The 13,566-nt window shown below is 33.9% G+C and overlaps 1 protein-coding gene across 2 annotated transcripts in view; it reads left to right on the top strand.

Moving 5' to 3' along the window:
• Window positions 1–237: 237 nt before the first annotated feature.
• The window catches only part of DLC1 (DLC1 Rho GTPase activating protein), a 389,786-nt gene continuing 376,457 nt past the window's right edge, over window positions 238–13,566 (top strand). The window contains exons 1-2 of one of the 2 annotated variants that reach the window (XM_019651005.1): window positions 238–633; window positions 11,953–13,100. In XM_019651005.1, the coding sequence (XP_019506550.1) occupies window positions 12,078–13,100 (1,023 nt within the window). In that variant the 5' untranslated portion in view covers window positions 238–633; window positions 11,953–12,077. The remainder of the gene's footprint in view (window positions 634–11,952; window positions 13,101–13,566) is intronic. The other variant, XM_019651001.1, reaches the window with a different exon arrangement.

Here is a 13,566-nt window from a genome sequence, read left to right as displayed (position 1 = left end):
TTAGCAGACTGGAAAAGCTGTAGATGAGGGAGAAAACTATGTTCTCTCTCTCTCTCTCTCTCTCTCTCTCTCTCTCTCTCTCTCTCTCTCTCCCTCTCTCTCTCTGTCTCTCTCTCTCTCTTTTCTCTCATAAGCTGTGTGGGATAGAAAAAGCTCTACGACTTTATGACTCTCCAGCTAATCACCTCAAGAGCTTTGACAAACTCACTTCAGTTCTGTGTAAAGTCAGAGCTCCTACAACGCCCAGGCTGGCTCTGCTCGCACCCCCCCACTCCCCTCCCCTCCACTTCGTGCAGTCTTTCTCACATGCACACTCCTCAGAGGCAGGAAATGCTTCCCAGGCAATCTGGGCCTGGTGGTGGAGGCCCCTTTCGCAAAACATCAGTCTGAATTTAGTAGACAGAAGTCACTAGGAACGCCTTGACAGACTCCTGCTTTAGCTACGGCTCCCTCCAGCTGCGGAGGGTGTTTTTGTTAGAATAACACACTGCATAAAACTGCTTAGAATAGAGCCATGATCTCAACCACGAAATGTGAACGTATATTTTGGAGAAACTAATGGGGACGGACTTCTTTCCTAACCTGAGTGTTGAACAATGTCATGCCTTGGCGTTTCAGCTCCTCGTTGTCTAGGTAAGACGTGACTATCTCTCTTTATACTTGGAGGCAATCTTTGGAGAGGCAGAAAGATTGGGATAAATGTTAGCATCTTGCACCGAGTGGTGATTTCCTAGGTTTTAGAGCTAAGCCATGAAATCAGAGTGGAAAATGTTTAATAAGTAGAAAACTGTGAGTCAAAATTTTTTTTAGCAAAATGTCAATTCTAAAATAGACTCCATAGAGACTTTACTCTTTTCCTCCATAAACTAAAGATTTTATTTTAATCCTTTTTTAGTCTTACCTTATTGATGAATAGAGCTATAAGACCAAGTTTCCTATTATATGGCATAATATGAAACAAATGCATTTTCTTACTCATAAGTGTGAGGTGTAAACGAATTCTTTTTATCTCCCCTTTTTTTGCCAACAGGGAGAGTAGATAGCACTAAAGTGATTTTTCTTAATAATGAATCTCCAAAGAATATTTTGTGTGTCGTTTAAAATATAAAGATTGGATTCTTCAATAATTCCCTAAACCATTTTTAACCACAGCTCAAGCTGCTAATGTGCAGATTAAATGTTTCACTTAAAAAAAAGTAAATACATGAAATTTCATCTATCCTAAGCAGTATTTAATCTGCCAGAATTGGATTTAATTTACATTAATTTTTCTTAATTCACTGTTTAGGTCATATTTTATGTGAATTTTTTGAATAATTGAAGTAAATCTCAATGACAACAACATTCATTATTACTATTTAGGGCAGCCAGAAATCACTACAGTTATAAGAAAAATTGATCATGTGTTTATAATTTATATAATCATAAAATTACATTTCCACTGGGCTACAATCTCTTTAAGGTACCTTATATGTTTAAATGTGCAATATATGAGGAAAGATATTTAGTAATGACTGAAATAACATTGACTGGTAATGCATGACATACTGTTATATTTACGTTTGTGAGTATGTGGAATGAAAATCATAATTTTATAGAAATAATATGCGATGGTATGTGAAGGGAACAAATATTCATGTATATTTCCAAACCTATTAGATAAACACAAAATATACTAAATGAAAGATGACAGCTATTTGACAGTTGAATTATAAGAAATCAAATGTTTTAATTGTACAATTTTACATAGTACAAAGTGACCATTTTCTGTATTAGTTAATTATTTTTAAATTCTATGCTGGATTAATATATTAATAAATGTTAACTATTCACTAAAAATTTAAGTCATATGAAGACTTTCAAATATGGTTAAAAGAACCTATTTTTAAGTATGGAAAAAAATTAAATACTGATTTACCTAAATAATGATTTAATAAAATCCCTGAATAGAATTTCAAAGAAGGAAAAACATAAGATAGCACTCTTCTAACACTGTCCTGAGGTTGCCACAGGGAGGTAAAGAATGATATTAAAAAGTGACAGACAATAGTTTAGTGGTTACCAGAGGGTAAGGGGGGAGGGGGGTGGTAGATGAGGGTGAAAGCCATCAAATATATAGTGATGGAGAGAGAACTGACTCTGGGTAGTAAACACACAATGTGATATATAGTTGATGTATTATAGAATTGTACACCTGAAACCTGTGTAACTTTACTAACAATTGTCACCCCAATAAACTTTAATTAAAAAATAAATAAATAAATAAATAAATAAATAAATAAATAAATAAAGTGACCTGTCCAAGGTCACACTACTTACTAGCTAGTAGAAGAGATGACAGTGGAACTATAGTACCCTGTTTTATAGTTCGTATATCTTTATACTACATGATTATGCTCTCAAATAATGATTATACAAAGTAAAGTATGCACATGTCCAGTAAAAGGCTACTTTTAGACAGAAAATTGGAGTATGTCTTTAAAAAGAAAAACTGCTTAAAACAACCACCAGTGTTAGTGTGGGGGGAAAAAAATCATGATTTAAAAAAAAAATCAAATTTACTAAGTAATAAAATTTCCTCAAATGCAGAAGTTTTCTTCAAAAGATTTAATATGCTTTCAACAAACACTAAAGGATTAACTTATTTGTGACTATTTTGTTACATTTTGCAATTATGCCAAGAAAGTAAATCCATATGCTAGTAATCAGAGTTATTTTAAAGTAATGTTCCTTAAAAACATAGGGCTACAAAAGAGTTTGTCTGGTTCATATCCTTATATTCAAATGATATCATAATGAACCTACCCAATCAGTGACGTTCAGAGATTTTTACCACCCCTCATTGGAACTGGTTTAATGTTCACAGAGTTTCTATCTTTTACTTAAGTTAAATTTCTATTGCTGCAGACCATTTCCAGTTCTATGGGTTTTTCAACAGCTAACGTATAAAAAGCCTAAGTTGACATATGAAAACAGAAGTGTACATTTCTAGGCCAAATAAGCCCACTTCCTCTCATCTTCTCTTCTACAGCTTATTTTCAGTCCTTACATTGATTATATCTATTTTGAGCCTTCTACAAAGTCCTTTAGTCGTAGAATACAGAATCTGTTACAGTACATACATAAATGTCTGACAAGGGCAGTATACAATGGGAGAGCTGGCTGTTTCATCTGTATCATACTTCATATATGACAATATATGTTACTGTGCATGCTGAAACACAGCACTTTCTGAGGCAAGAGCCTTTCTCATAAAACTAATATACGTTGTTTCTAGTATATGCCATTTCTATAGAGAAAATGTGTGTAATGATACTTTTGTATGCCATTTTTATGAAACAGATTGGATTTCCTGATGTTATTACCACTTAAAAGTTACACTATTCAACACCTCCAGAGTCACCACACTCCACATTATTGGAATGAGGGATAAATGCAGTAAAGCAATAGCCTATATAACTGACTGCATGATTCCTAGAGGGCCTAGTAAAAGAGAATACAACATGTTATTTTTTTTTTCTTAAGGGCATTATGATAAAAATGGGGAATTTTTAGGCATGATTTAAACTTACTTATAGAGGATTGGGTCTTCTAGGCTTAAAATAAGTCTAAATTGAGATATTTGAAGTTTATCTTTTGTTTTTATTCTATGTTTTTCTTCTTGGGGAATAAATGAATTGGCATCAGTATTATTTTTACAATGAGAATCGCTCTATAGAAATTATTACAGTACAGCAAAGCTCCAAATGAGAGATACCTTGATCTGGATCAGAGAATATTGTTATCAAAATAGAGGAATGTTAAGAATTTAATACGTGAGAATTTAAAGAGGATGAGGGAAAAATAGAGACCTCCACATTTGAAAGAAAGAGGATGAGTGTTGTGCCTTCGTCCCCCATCAGCGCCTTATGTGCACAACTTAAATCAAATAGGCTTATGGAGAAGCCCGACTCCAGACTGAATTTGGTGTGGATATAGAAATACAACATTCACATCTATGGTTATATTTTGGCATGAAATGCTTAATAACTGGAAGCTATTTTTACTGTTACTATTATCATGATCACCAAAATATTCTAATGCACCCACTATAACTTGGAGATATATATATATATATATATATATATATATATATATATATATATATATCACAACTTGGTAATAAAAAGAAGCTCAAATATATATAAGTAGATGACAAAGTAATATGAGAATTACAGATATTAAATACAGAAGGCAAAACTTGATATTAGTGGCAGCAACCCCTGATAGGAAACTGACCTAAAAGAAATAGCTAAGTTCCCAACGATCTCATGTTCCTGATTGTCATGCAAGTTGTATGACTGAATGACTTAGTGGATTATTGGATGACTAAAGTCTCAGTATCCTGTTGTCGCCTAGCTATCTGAGCACCTGTGCTGTTATAGCCATATCTTTTATATTTAGTGATTACTGTGTCTACCCTTAGAGTGTTCTTAGAAATGATAGTAAAGCTAAAAATAGAAAGTGGCCACTTAAAGCAAAGCCACATCTTACCATGCTAATGATAAAGCATTACAATCCATGTCTCTTGTTGAAAAGAAATATATTTTTATAATAAAGCAAAACTACATTTCAATCATACTGCTTCTTTGCCATACAAAAAAAAAAAAAAAGAAAGGAAAAAGAAAAAAATGCAGCCAAACTCTTGATAGTAAATTTAACTCTAAGCTATTTCCTGTTGCATGAAAAATTCCAAGTGAACCAAGTTCAGAGCAAAGGCAATACTTTTCTTTGGTTATGAGGGATTCTTAGATAAGAGATATCAAGGCAAGAGACCAAAATATTAATTATTCATTAACAAATTTATTTGCAGAAATATCTAACACACAATGTAGTTCTACATGCTCAAAAGGTTCTACATAGGCTGGAACACTATTATTGAGAAGATTGTTTAAAGAAATAAAACATGGAAATCCAAAGAAAACACAGATATCTAGAAATTATAGCATCCATGATATAACATTTTCCTCCATAACTGTGTTAATTCTGGATTGCTTGGAAACCAATTATCCCCAGAAAGGTCTTAGTAATATCATGAAAGGTTCCAAGATTTCCTCAAATTACTTGTGGGTTACTTAAGAAAATATTAAGAAAATCTGGAAACCTTGCTGAACTGAGCTATAAAGTGGTGGTAACTCAAACACTGCCAGTATCTGGGCTCCTCCCTGCAAGAAAATTAGAAACTGCTAAGGCTACATTAAATAACAGGAAACTAGAGGTAAATATAGGGCATGATGGAAATAATACCTTGCAATTTCTAACACCCTGCTTTTTAATGATGAGCTATTTTCAAGTGGGTTGATAGAGTTAATTTTCAAGTTTGCCTGATTCCTGAAAAATCTTTGACTCTTGAAAGCTAAGAATGAAAAAAAAAAGTTTTCTAAGCTCAGTAAAGCTGAGATATACATAAATAGGTAAATATTAAAAGAATATTTTTAAATTGAGTACTCACTTCATTTTTCTTGTAAAGACCAAAAATGATGGAAGCTTGGATATGTCCCTTGGAAAAGGTGATGGACTACTTATTCCACTGACTTAGTTCGTTATAGATAGTTTATTCTGTAATTTACTAAATTTTTTAATTATTTCCAGACAGCTTAAAGACATGAAAGCTATTTCATATATAATATTTTAAACTCCATTAAGCAATTTACCAATAAAGAATTTTAACAGTATTTTGGTTTTTTCCACAGACAGGTAATGAGGCACAATGAATATATTCCAACATTTGGCAAAGTATGTAAAAGTAGTTGGATAATGATTTTGTGAAGGATTAAGACAGACTGCTACTAAAAAAAGAAAATCTGCATGAAACCAAATAGAGATAAAGCCTTACATCATGTTATTAACGGTCTCTATCCCACAGTGTAATTCTAGCCCTATCTAATTTGGATTAAGTAGCATGAATATTTAAAATAAAAAAGAATTGTTCTTTACTAGCTGGCTACCTGACTAGACTCATGGAAATTTTTAACGTGTTGTTATCAATTTTTTTTCTATTTGTTCATACATTTACATAAAGGAATTAAGAAAAATCATATCTATCATATGCTTTCTTGATGACCCTAAGTACCTTACATATGTAACATCAGTTTGGCAATGAAAAGCATCCCTCTTCATGCTATCCTTGAGTTGGGGGGCCCGAATGTGCACAGTTAATTTGCTGGATGATTTGTTCTTTGACAGTTCCATCAAGAATATGAATTTTATTTTGGCCTCCACAAATGCTCACTCTAATGAATATTTACTTTGACATTAGTGAGCACACATTTGAAAAACTGTATTAAGCTGTGATCATGTCTGTTTCTATGTTGTTGATTCTGTTCTAATTATCCAATTCACTAAGTGTTTGGGGGTAAATACTATGTATATTTGTGACTTCCTGAGAGTAGGCTTAAGACACATTAAGATTTCACATCACTATAGGATATCCCCAATCTCTCTATCTCATCAACTTGACCCTTATTCTATAGTAACAAAGTGGGCCAGTGTAAAAATGTTCTGTTCTTGGTTTAACTGCACTCTCTATTCTTGCAAGAGTACAATTTAAAGGATGTAGCCTAGTTTTAATTAAAAGGAGATAATTTCCTTTCCAGATTGACTAAAAACATGCTATGTGATAAATATTACACATCTATATATTTTAAAATAGTAGTAGGAAGAGAACATGACCTAAAAATTTAACACAGGATGGGAAATTAAGAAGAAAAATCCTAAGGGAAACCAGAAATAACTCTTCCCATCTAAGGAAAAAGTAGAAAAACAAAGAGAAATTGGCAGTACTGTTATGTCTTTATTTTCTTTTCTAAATATTTTTAAATATGTAGGATTTGTGTGAAAGTGTTTAAAAATTACCTGGGGGATGGATAGATAGATAGATAGATAGATAGATAGATAGATAGATAGATAATAGATAGATGATAGATAGATAGATAGATAGATCATCTGTGTTTTGAAAAGACAAAACAAGATGTCCACATTTGAAGGGATGAATCAAATGTCCATCTTTTCAAGTACTATGAGCAAGGTATCCAGGAAAAGTTGGGAAATAACATAATAGAGAATTCCTCTTTTCATATGTATTTACTCATTTATGCTATTTCTATATCTTAAACTTCTATTCAGATAATATTTTAGAAAGACTATAGATAAATGGATTACCAAGAATACCTGTTCTGAACTGCAGGAGCTCCCAGAAGGGTTGGAAGAAGAAAGGAATCCATAAAAGGAATCGCCTAAGAATCTCATAGAAAGTGGCATTGACATTGGTGGCCAAAAATAAGTACCCAAACTGGCACCTTTATTTTCTGAAAGTGTGAGACAAGGATGTGTGTAATTGTGAGGTGGTGGTATACTGAGTGAGGAAGGCATCAGGGGGATTGGTTTGTTCCCATGGGATATAGTGTAGAGGAGCTCCAAGCATATTTATTGTCTGACTTTACTATACAATTCCTCTCAATGTGGTCATATACATCATATAATCTATTATTTCCATGTTTTTATCTTAGAGGCATTTCTTGTAGAGAACTTTAGGATTTATGTGAAATGATTATCCACTAGACCTGCTACATAAATTTGAACCTGGAAATTCCATTCCTTGTTCATTGTGTTGAATTCGTGGCTTCCTTGTTGCCATATCTTTTCTGCCTTTTTTTTTTTTTTCCTCTCATTTGGGTTGAACTATTGCTCCAGCAGTTTCTTGAAGAGAGGGGAAAAAAGATTTAAGGCTTCTTGTATAATTTCAAGGTAGAAGTAATTTCCCTCCAGAATTTTAAAAGCCATATTTGCCTGTCTTATTTCTAGTGTTGCAATTGAGAAGTGTACTAACATTCCCATTCCCAATACCTAATACTTAAACTATTTTTCTGTCTCTCTCTGATAACGTTTATGATCATTTGTTTATCTCTAAATTTCTAAAATTTCACAATAATATTTCTTGGTATTGTCTATTTTTATTTTTTGTGTAATTGAATACTCCATGGATTCTCTTCAATCTGAAGACTTGGGTCATTAGTTCTTGGAAATTATCAGATATTTTTTTCCTTCGGACAATTTCTCCCATCAATTTTCTCTAAAATCCTTCAGAGATTTGGTTCCCCACCAAAGTGATCAATGAATTTTCAAGTTGTAACTTATTCTTTGGAGTTTATCGTTGCCTCTGCTATCTTTCCCAAAGAGGTTATTCTGGAATAGTAAAAATGTGAAGACAGAAAGAAAGGAAGACTTCCCCCTTAGAGTAGAAAATCTAACTTAACTTGCATTTGACCTGGATGTGTCAGAGGAAAGAAAATTCCCACAGAGGGCCTCATTCATGGATTTTTTGCTCTGAGAGCTCCACCTAATACTTACACCATTTCCTACACTACTCACCATTAAGATAGAAAGGGAGGGAGGGAGGGAGGGAGGGAGGGAGGATGGAAGGGAGGGAGGATGATGACCCCCTCTTTTGTGTTAAACTTTCCATGGTATTTGTGGCCATGCAAGGATTTATTATCCTTGTTTACATGAGTTTCCCCCATGAAATTGTAAGCTTTTTTAAGGAAAAATTGAAGATATTTTTTAGGTTTACACTCCTAATATTTAGCAGAGTGCTTGTGGTCCGTTGAGCACTAAATAAACACTTATTGAATAAATGAGTATGATCAGGCAGTGCTGCTGTCAGTTCTACAGTGCTGCCTACTTGATTTTTGCCACAAGTCCCTTTTTTGTGCCATATTCTCCCAGGCTACAAAATCAACAGTAGTGATTACCATCATGCTCTTCTTCCTTGAGGACAATTGCCAGGGCAAAATATAAGGTATGTGTTTATTTCAGACGCAAGATCAAAGGAAAGCATGATCATTTGCTATCAGATATGTGTCAGTGATTCTCAATAGAATGTTTGTTGTCATTTTTTAGTACAATAATGGTCAGTTATAATTAATTAAAAATTAATTAATTAAAAATATATACTGCATGATGTAAAGTGCTTATTTTATGGAGTGTTAAGTGTTACAAAATTAACCCAAACAATAAATTTGAAATTGCTTTGTGTCTAAACACTCTATGCACTAACATCACATAAAGTAAATTTGGAGATTTCAAAAATATTTTCCAGCAATGTTACATAATTATAAGCATATACAGATACAGACTCTTGTAATATTAATATAACAGTGTTTGAACACATGCATTTAAGAAGTGAAAAATCCCCATGGAAATTCACTTCATAAAATCAACACCCTGGAATGACCTACACTTTTCCAGACCCTTCATCCAAATCCTCAGCAGTTGAGCTCATTCTGAATGAAACTGCATAAAAGGGATTACTAAAAAAAAAAAAAAAAAAAAAAAAGTAATAGAAATTTACAAAATAAGTACTCAGTAGTTAGAAATATAACTTTAAATAAGGCAGTTTGGTGAGGTGGCTCATAGGGAGAGTCAGGACTTTTACAAAGACTTTTCAGTCTCACAGGACAGATTCTGGACAATTGAGATGATTTAGAAAATGAGACCGACATGCTCAGATGCAATGGAAAATAATCCAACGTTCCTTTGCATGAGCGTGCTGTTCAGCCTTTAGATCATGGAGGCAGACATTAACTATAGATCTTACAAATCAGAATTACACATCAGAAAGTGTGAATAACAAAGCTAGTAGAGATACATTTTTTAAAAGTCTATCAGACCACAGAATATGGAACAAGCTCACAAAATATAGTGATGATGGTCATAATGATAATTAGGAAATTTTATGTCTTAAAAATAAGGACACTACATTTTCAGGACTGATTTGGAAATATCCAAAGAACCTAGATAAGAAATTAGGACAGAAGGAGTTAATATTTTGTTGAATATGCCTAATTTATAATGTCTTTGTAGCTAGATTGTCTCAGAACTTGATGAACTGTCTACCTTTGATGCTATAAAAACACTTACCTACTTGCCAACACAGAGTGAAATAAGTTAATTAATATTATATAAGTTCCAAAATGCAAAATTTTAATGTAATCTCTTCCCCAAGGGGTTAATAAAACTTTATTTCTTCTTAGTAGAAGAAATGAAACTAGAATTCAGTCTCAATTTAAATGTAAATGTGGCTTAGGAATGACACAGTAATACCAGTTGGCATTTCTTAAGTTAGCCTGCTCTTTCTACTCTAAATATAAAGAAAAGAAAGTATCTAAAATAGAGCCGCCCTATTACAACCCAAATTTGCCCATGAAAGCAGAAACTTTCTGACATGCATCTATGTGTTTTTTCCACTTTCCATAGCCTCCCACATTATAATGACTTATGCATTAAATTCAGGGAATTTATATTTTCTTTTGAGTGCAGAATAAATGCCAACATGGAAAATGTGAATGCTGACCATTTTCAGAGATGGCCACAGAGCTTTGAGGGAACCAAATGGTATCCAGAAAGATATTTGGTCAGGCTTAGGTACCAAATTCTAGTACATTCCTTAACTTCACTGGTCTTTACAGGATGGAGATATTTACTTTTCTGGCATGTGCTTAGAGCTTAGTCAGAATAGCTTGAAATTTTGGGTGAGGAGTCAGAGCCCTTTTCAATACGCTGAAGTGACCCAAAACCAGCACAGCAGTTAATCTTGTTTATGGCTGAAATCAGTAAGCCAATCCATGCTACGTGCTGACAGTTCTGTGGAGTAAAACCTAGAAGTGTCTGCTCTTTAAATGTGATTTTTCTTTTACAATCCAGGAATTGGGTTTCATTATGAGACAACATTTGGGTTAGTCCTTTTTATAAGGTCGAGTTTACACTGCTATAATTTGTTTCCTTTAACTCAGGATTTGAATCAGTCAAGGCAATAGGGATGGATACCAGGAATGTGTTTATATTCTGACCTTATCTTATGCCTGGTTTTCTTGTTTACTCAGATTTTTTATGGCCAAATTCTAACAGAAGTATACAAACTACATGCCATAGAAGCCAAAGAGAATGAGACTGAAATTTCTGAAAAATTGCCCCAATTGCCTTATCATGCTCACATCTTCCTTTTGGTTCCCCTGAATTCCTGCCTGAGTTTAGATTTTTATACACACAAAAGATATGCAGAGGGAAGGGATGAAGGTAGGAGCTCTTTCCATGAAGACAATGAAGTGTGTTGGCTACTCAAGCCTAGCCTTAGAACCAAGGTCAAAGTTTGAATCCTAGGCCTAGGCTCACTTCCTAGATGTATAACTTTGGCGAAGTTGTTTAATTTCTCGAAGCTTCAACAATACTAGCTTGCTAGCTAGTAGTAGCAGTAACAGTATGTAATGTAAATGGATTTATCCTGAGGCAATGTAAATGGTATGCGTTATGCTTTCTTATCCATGATTTATGTGTTAATATGAGCTAAACTGGATTATTCCATGTTTCTTAGTCACTCCCTGGAGTAAATACATCCTGAGAGTTTGGGATCTGTATCAGCGCTTTCACACACTAATGCATTACAAATGCTGTCTCTATATCTCAAATTTTGCATGAACAGTTCCTTGGTGACCTTTATTATAATTCAAACAAAACAGTAAATAGATTTCTGTAAAGACTTATAGTCACAAAAACAAATCAGGAAATCATGTAAGCTAGAGAAACAAGTTACTTCCAGTGAATTTTAAGTATTGCAGTCCAAATATTTTCTTAATGGAGTTTTAAATGTTCAATAGTTATATTTTTATTCATTAATCAATCCATCAATCAAGCTGCATTTAAAAGTATTGTCAATGATTTTTCATCACAAATACTCAATGCGAAATTTTCTTCTACTATAAGGCTATTTCTTAAAGAAGTAACACTATTAAAGCTATTAAACCGAAATTTTATAATCTCTTTCACTTAATCTTTCTAGCACCGATTAAGTGCTGTCTTTTACAAGATATATTTTCACTTTAGTATCGTATCCTGAATTACATCTTTTTTTTTAAATAGGTGGCAAAATGACAAAACTCACTCTCTTCTTCAATCAGTGAATTTGAAGTCATCTTTCATCAATTTCCATCTTCTTTAGTCTCATATGGAAAGTATCTCTCTATCTGTTGTTAAATTACGATGACATGTCTGTAGCTATCAGAAAGAGGAGCTGGGAAGAACATGTGACCCAATGGATGGGACAGCCTTTTAATTCTGATGATCATAACACAGCATGTCATCATGGACTAGTAGCTGACAGCTTGCAGGCAAGTATGGAAAAAGATGCAACTCTCAATGCAGACCGCAAAGAGAAATGTGTTTCACTACCAGACTGCTGTCATGGACTGGAGATGAGAGATTTTCCTGGGAGGCCAATGGGTCATATTTCAAAGGAGGTGGATGAAAATGACAGCCACGAAAGTGAAGATCAGTTTCTTTCTCTGGAGGCCAGCACAGAAACATTAGTGCATGTTTCTGATGAGGATATCGATTCCGATCTATATCTTACAGATGATAAACAGATTTTAACTTCCCAAGGCCATAACACATCAGACCAACATAGCGTCAAAGGAGCAGGCTCCTTAGTAAAGATGCCACCTATCACGAAAAGTAACCAAGATTCTTATAACTCCTGGGGAATGGCTGATGGAACTGATTTAGTGTTGGTAGAAAGAAGAGGGGAGAGAAAAGTTATTGAAATTCTAAGTAAAAGCCTAGAGCTTTGTAATGATATAAGCTTAAGTGAACTAAAAGATGCATCCGAAATAAATGCATGTGAGTCATTGAATGTGAATGATATTGTTCCTGAGAAGCAATTGCTGAATTCTGCTGTCATTGCTCAACAACGAAGGAAACCTGACTTGCCTAAAGATGAGCATGAAATAAACACCTGCAGTGTAGTACAAAATGAGTTCTTCTCTATTCCTTGTACAGACGGACAATTGTCATTATTAAAAGCAGATTCTGGAAGCTGCTTCCTGCAGCCTCCTCCCTACCTTAGTGGAATGTCAGCTGAAAATGGCCTGGAGAAGAGTGGTTTCTCAAAACATCAAAACAAAAGTCTCCCAAAGGTCAACTCAGGAGATGGCATGCAGTGTTTACACATAAAGGGGACTCTGGCCACCCAGGAATCCACAGATAATCAAGTCAGACTTCGCAAAAGAAAGGTAAGACACATGCACGAATTATCTAGCCTTTGGAATTTTGTAAATATCCTTGTTTCCATCACTTATTATTTTGCTAGCATTAAAGAGTTATGTAGATGTTTCTTTTGCCTTGTAATGTAGCTGTATAACTCAATGAGTATCTTCTTAGGGAAACCATCAAAATACGTAAAAGTTAAAATATAATAACCTACTCATTTCACTAATAATATTTATAATGGTTTATGAACATTTCATTTTGGGATTGTGTTGAAGACAGAATTGGTTTCGCTTTCTTCCGTTGGAATTAAATAGCCACCAGAGAGCCCCATACTTCAAGGCCCATTTAAAGAGTGATCTCTAATTCTTAGAAAGTCATGGCATTTTTAAAAAAATTTAATATCATTTATCTGGGCTTGTTTCTTTTACCCTTTAAAAAACATGTTTTATCATAACAACTGTGGCATAAAGCACATATTAAAAATGACAT

The sequence above is a fragment of the Hipposideros armiger genome, unplaced genomic scaffold (genome assembly GCF_001890085.2).
Source record: "Hipposideros armiger isolate ML-2016 unplaced genomic scaffold, ASM189008v1 scaffold_151, whole genome shotgun sequence".
In the NCBI taxonomy this organism is placed as follows: Eukaryota; Metazoa; Chordata; class Mammalia; order Chiroptera; family Hipposideridae; genus Hipposideros; species Hipposideros armiger.
This window is presented reverse-complemented; position numbering and strand designations above follow the sequence as displayed.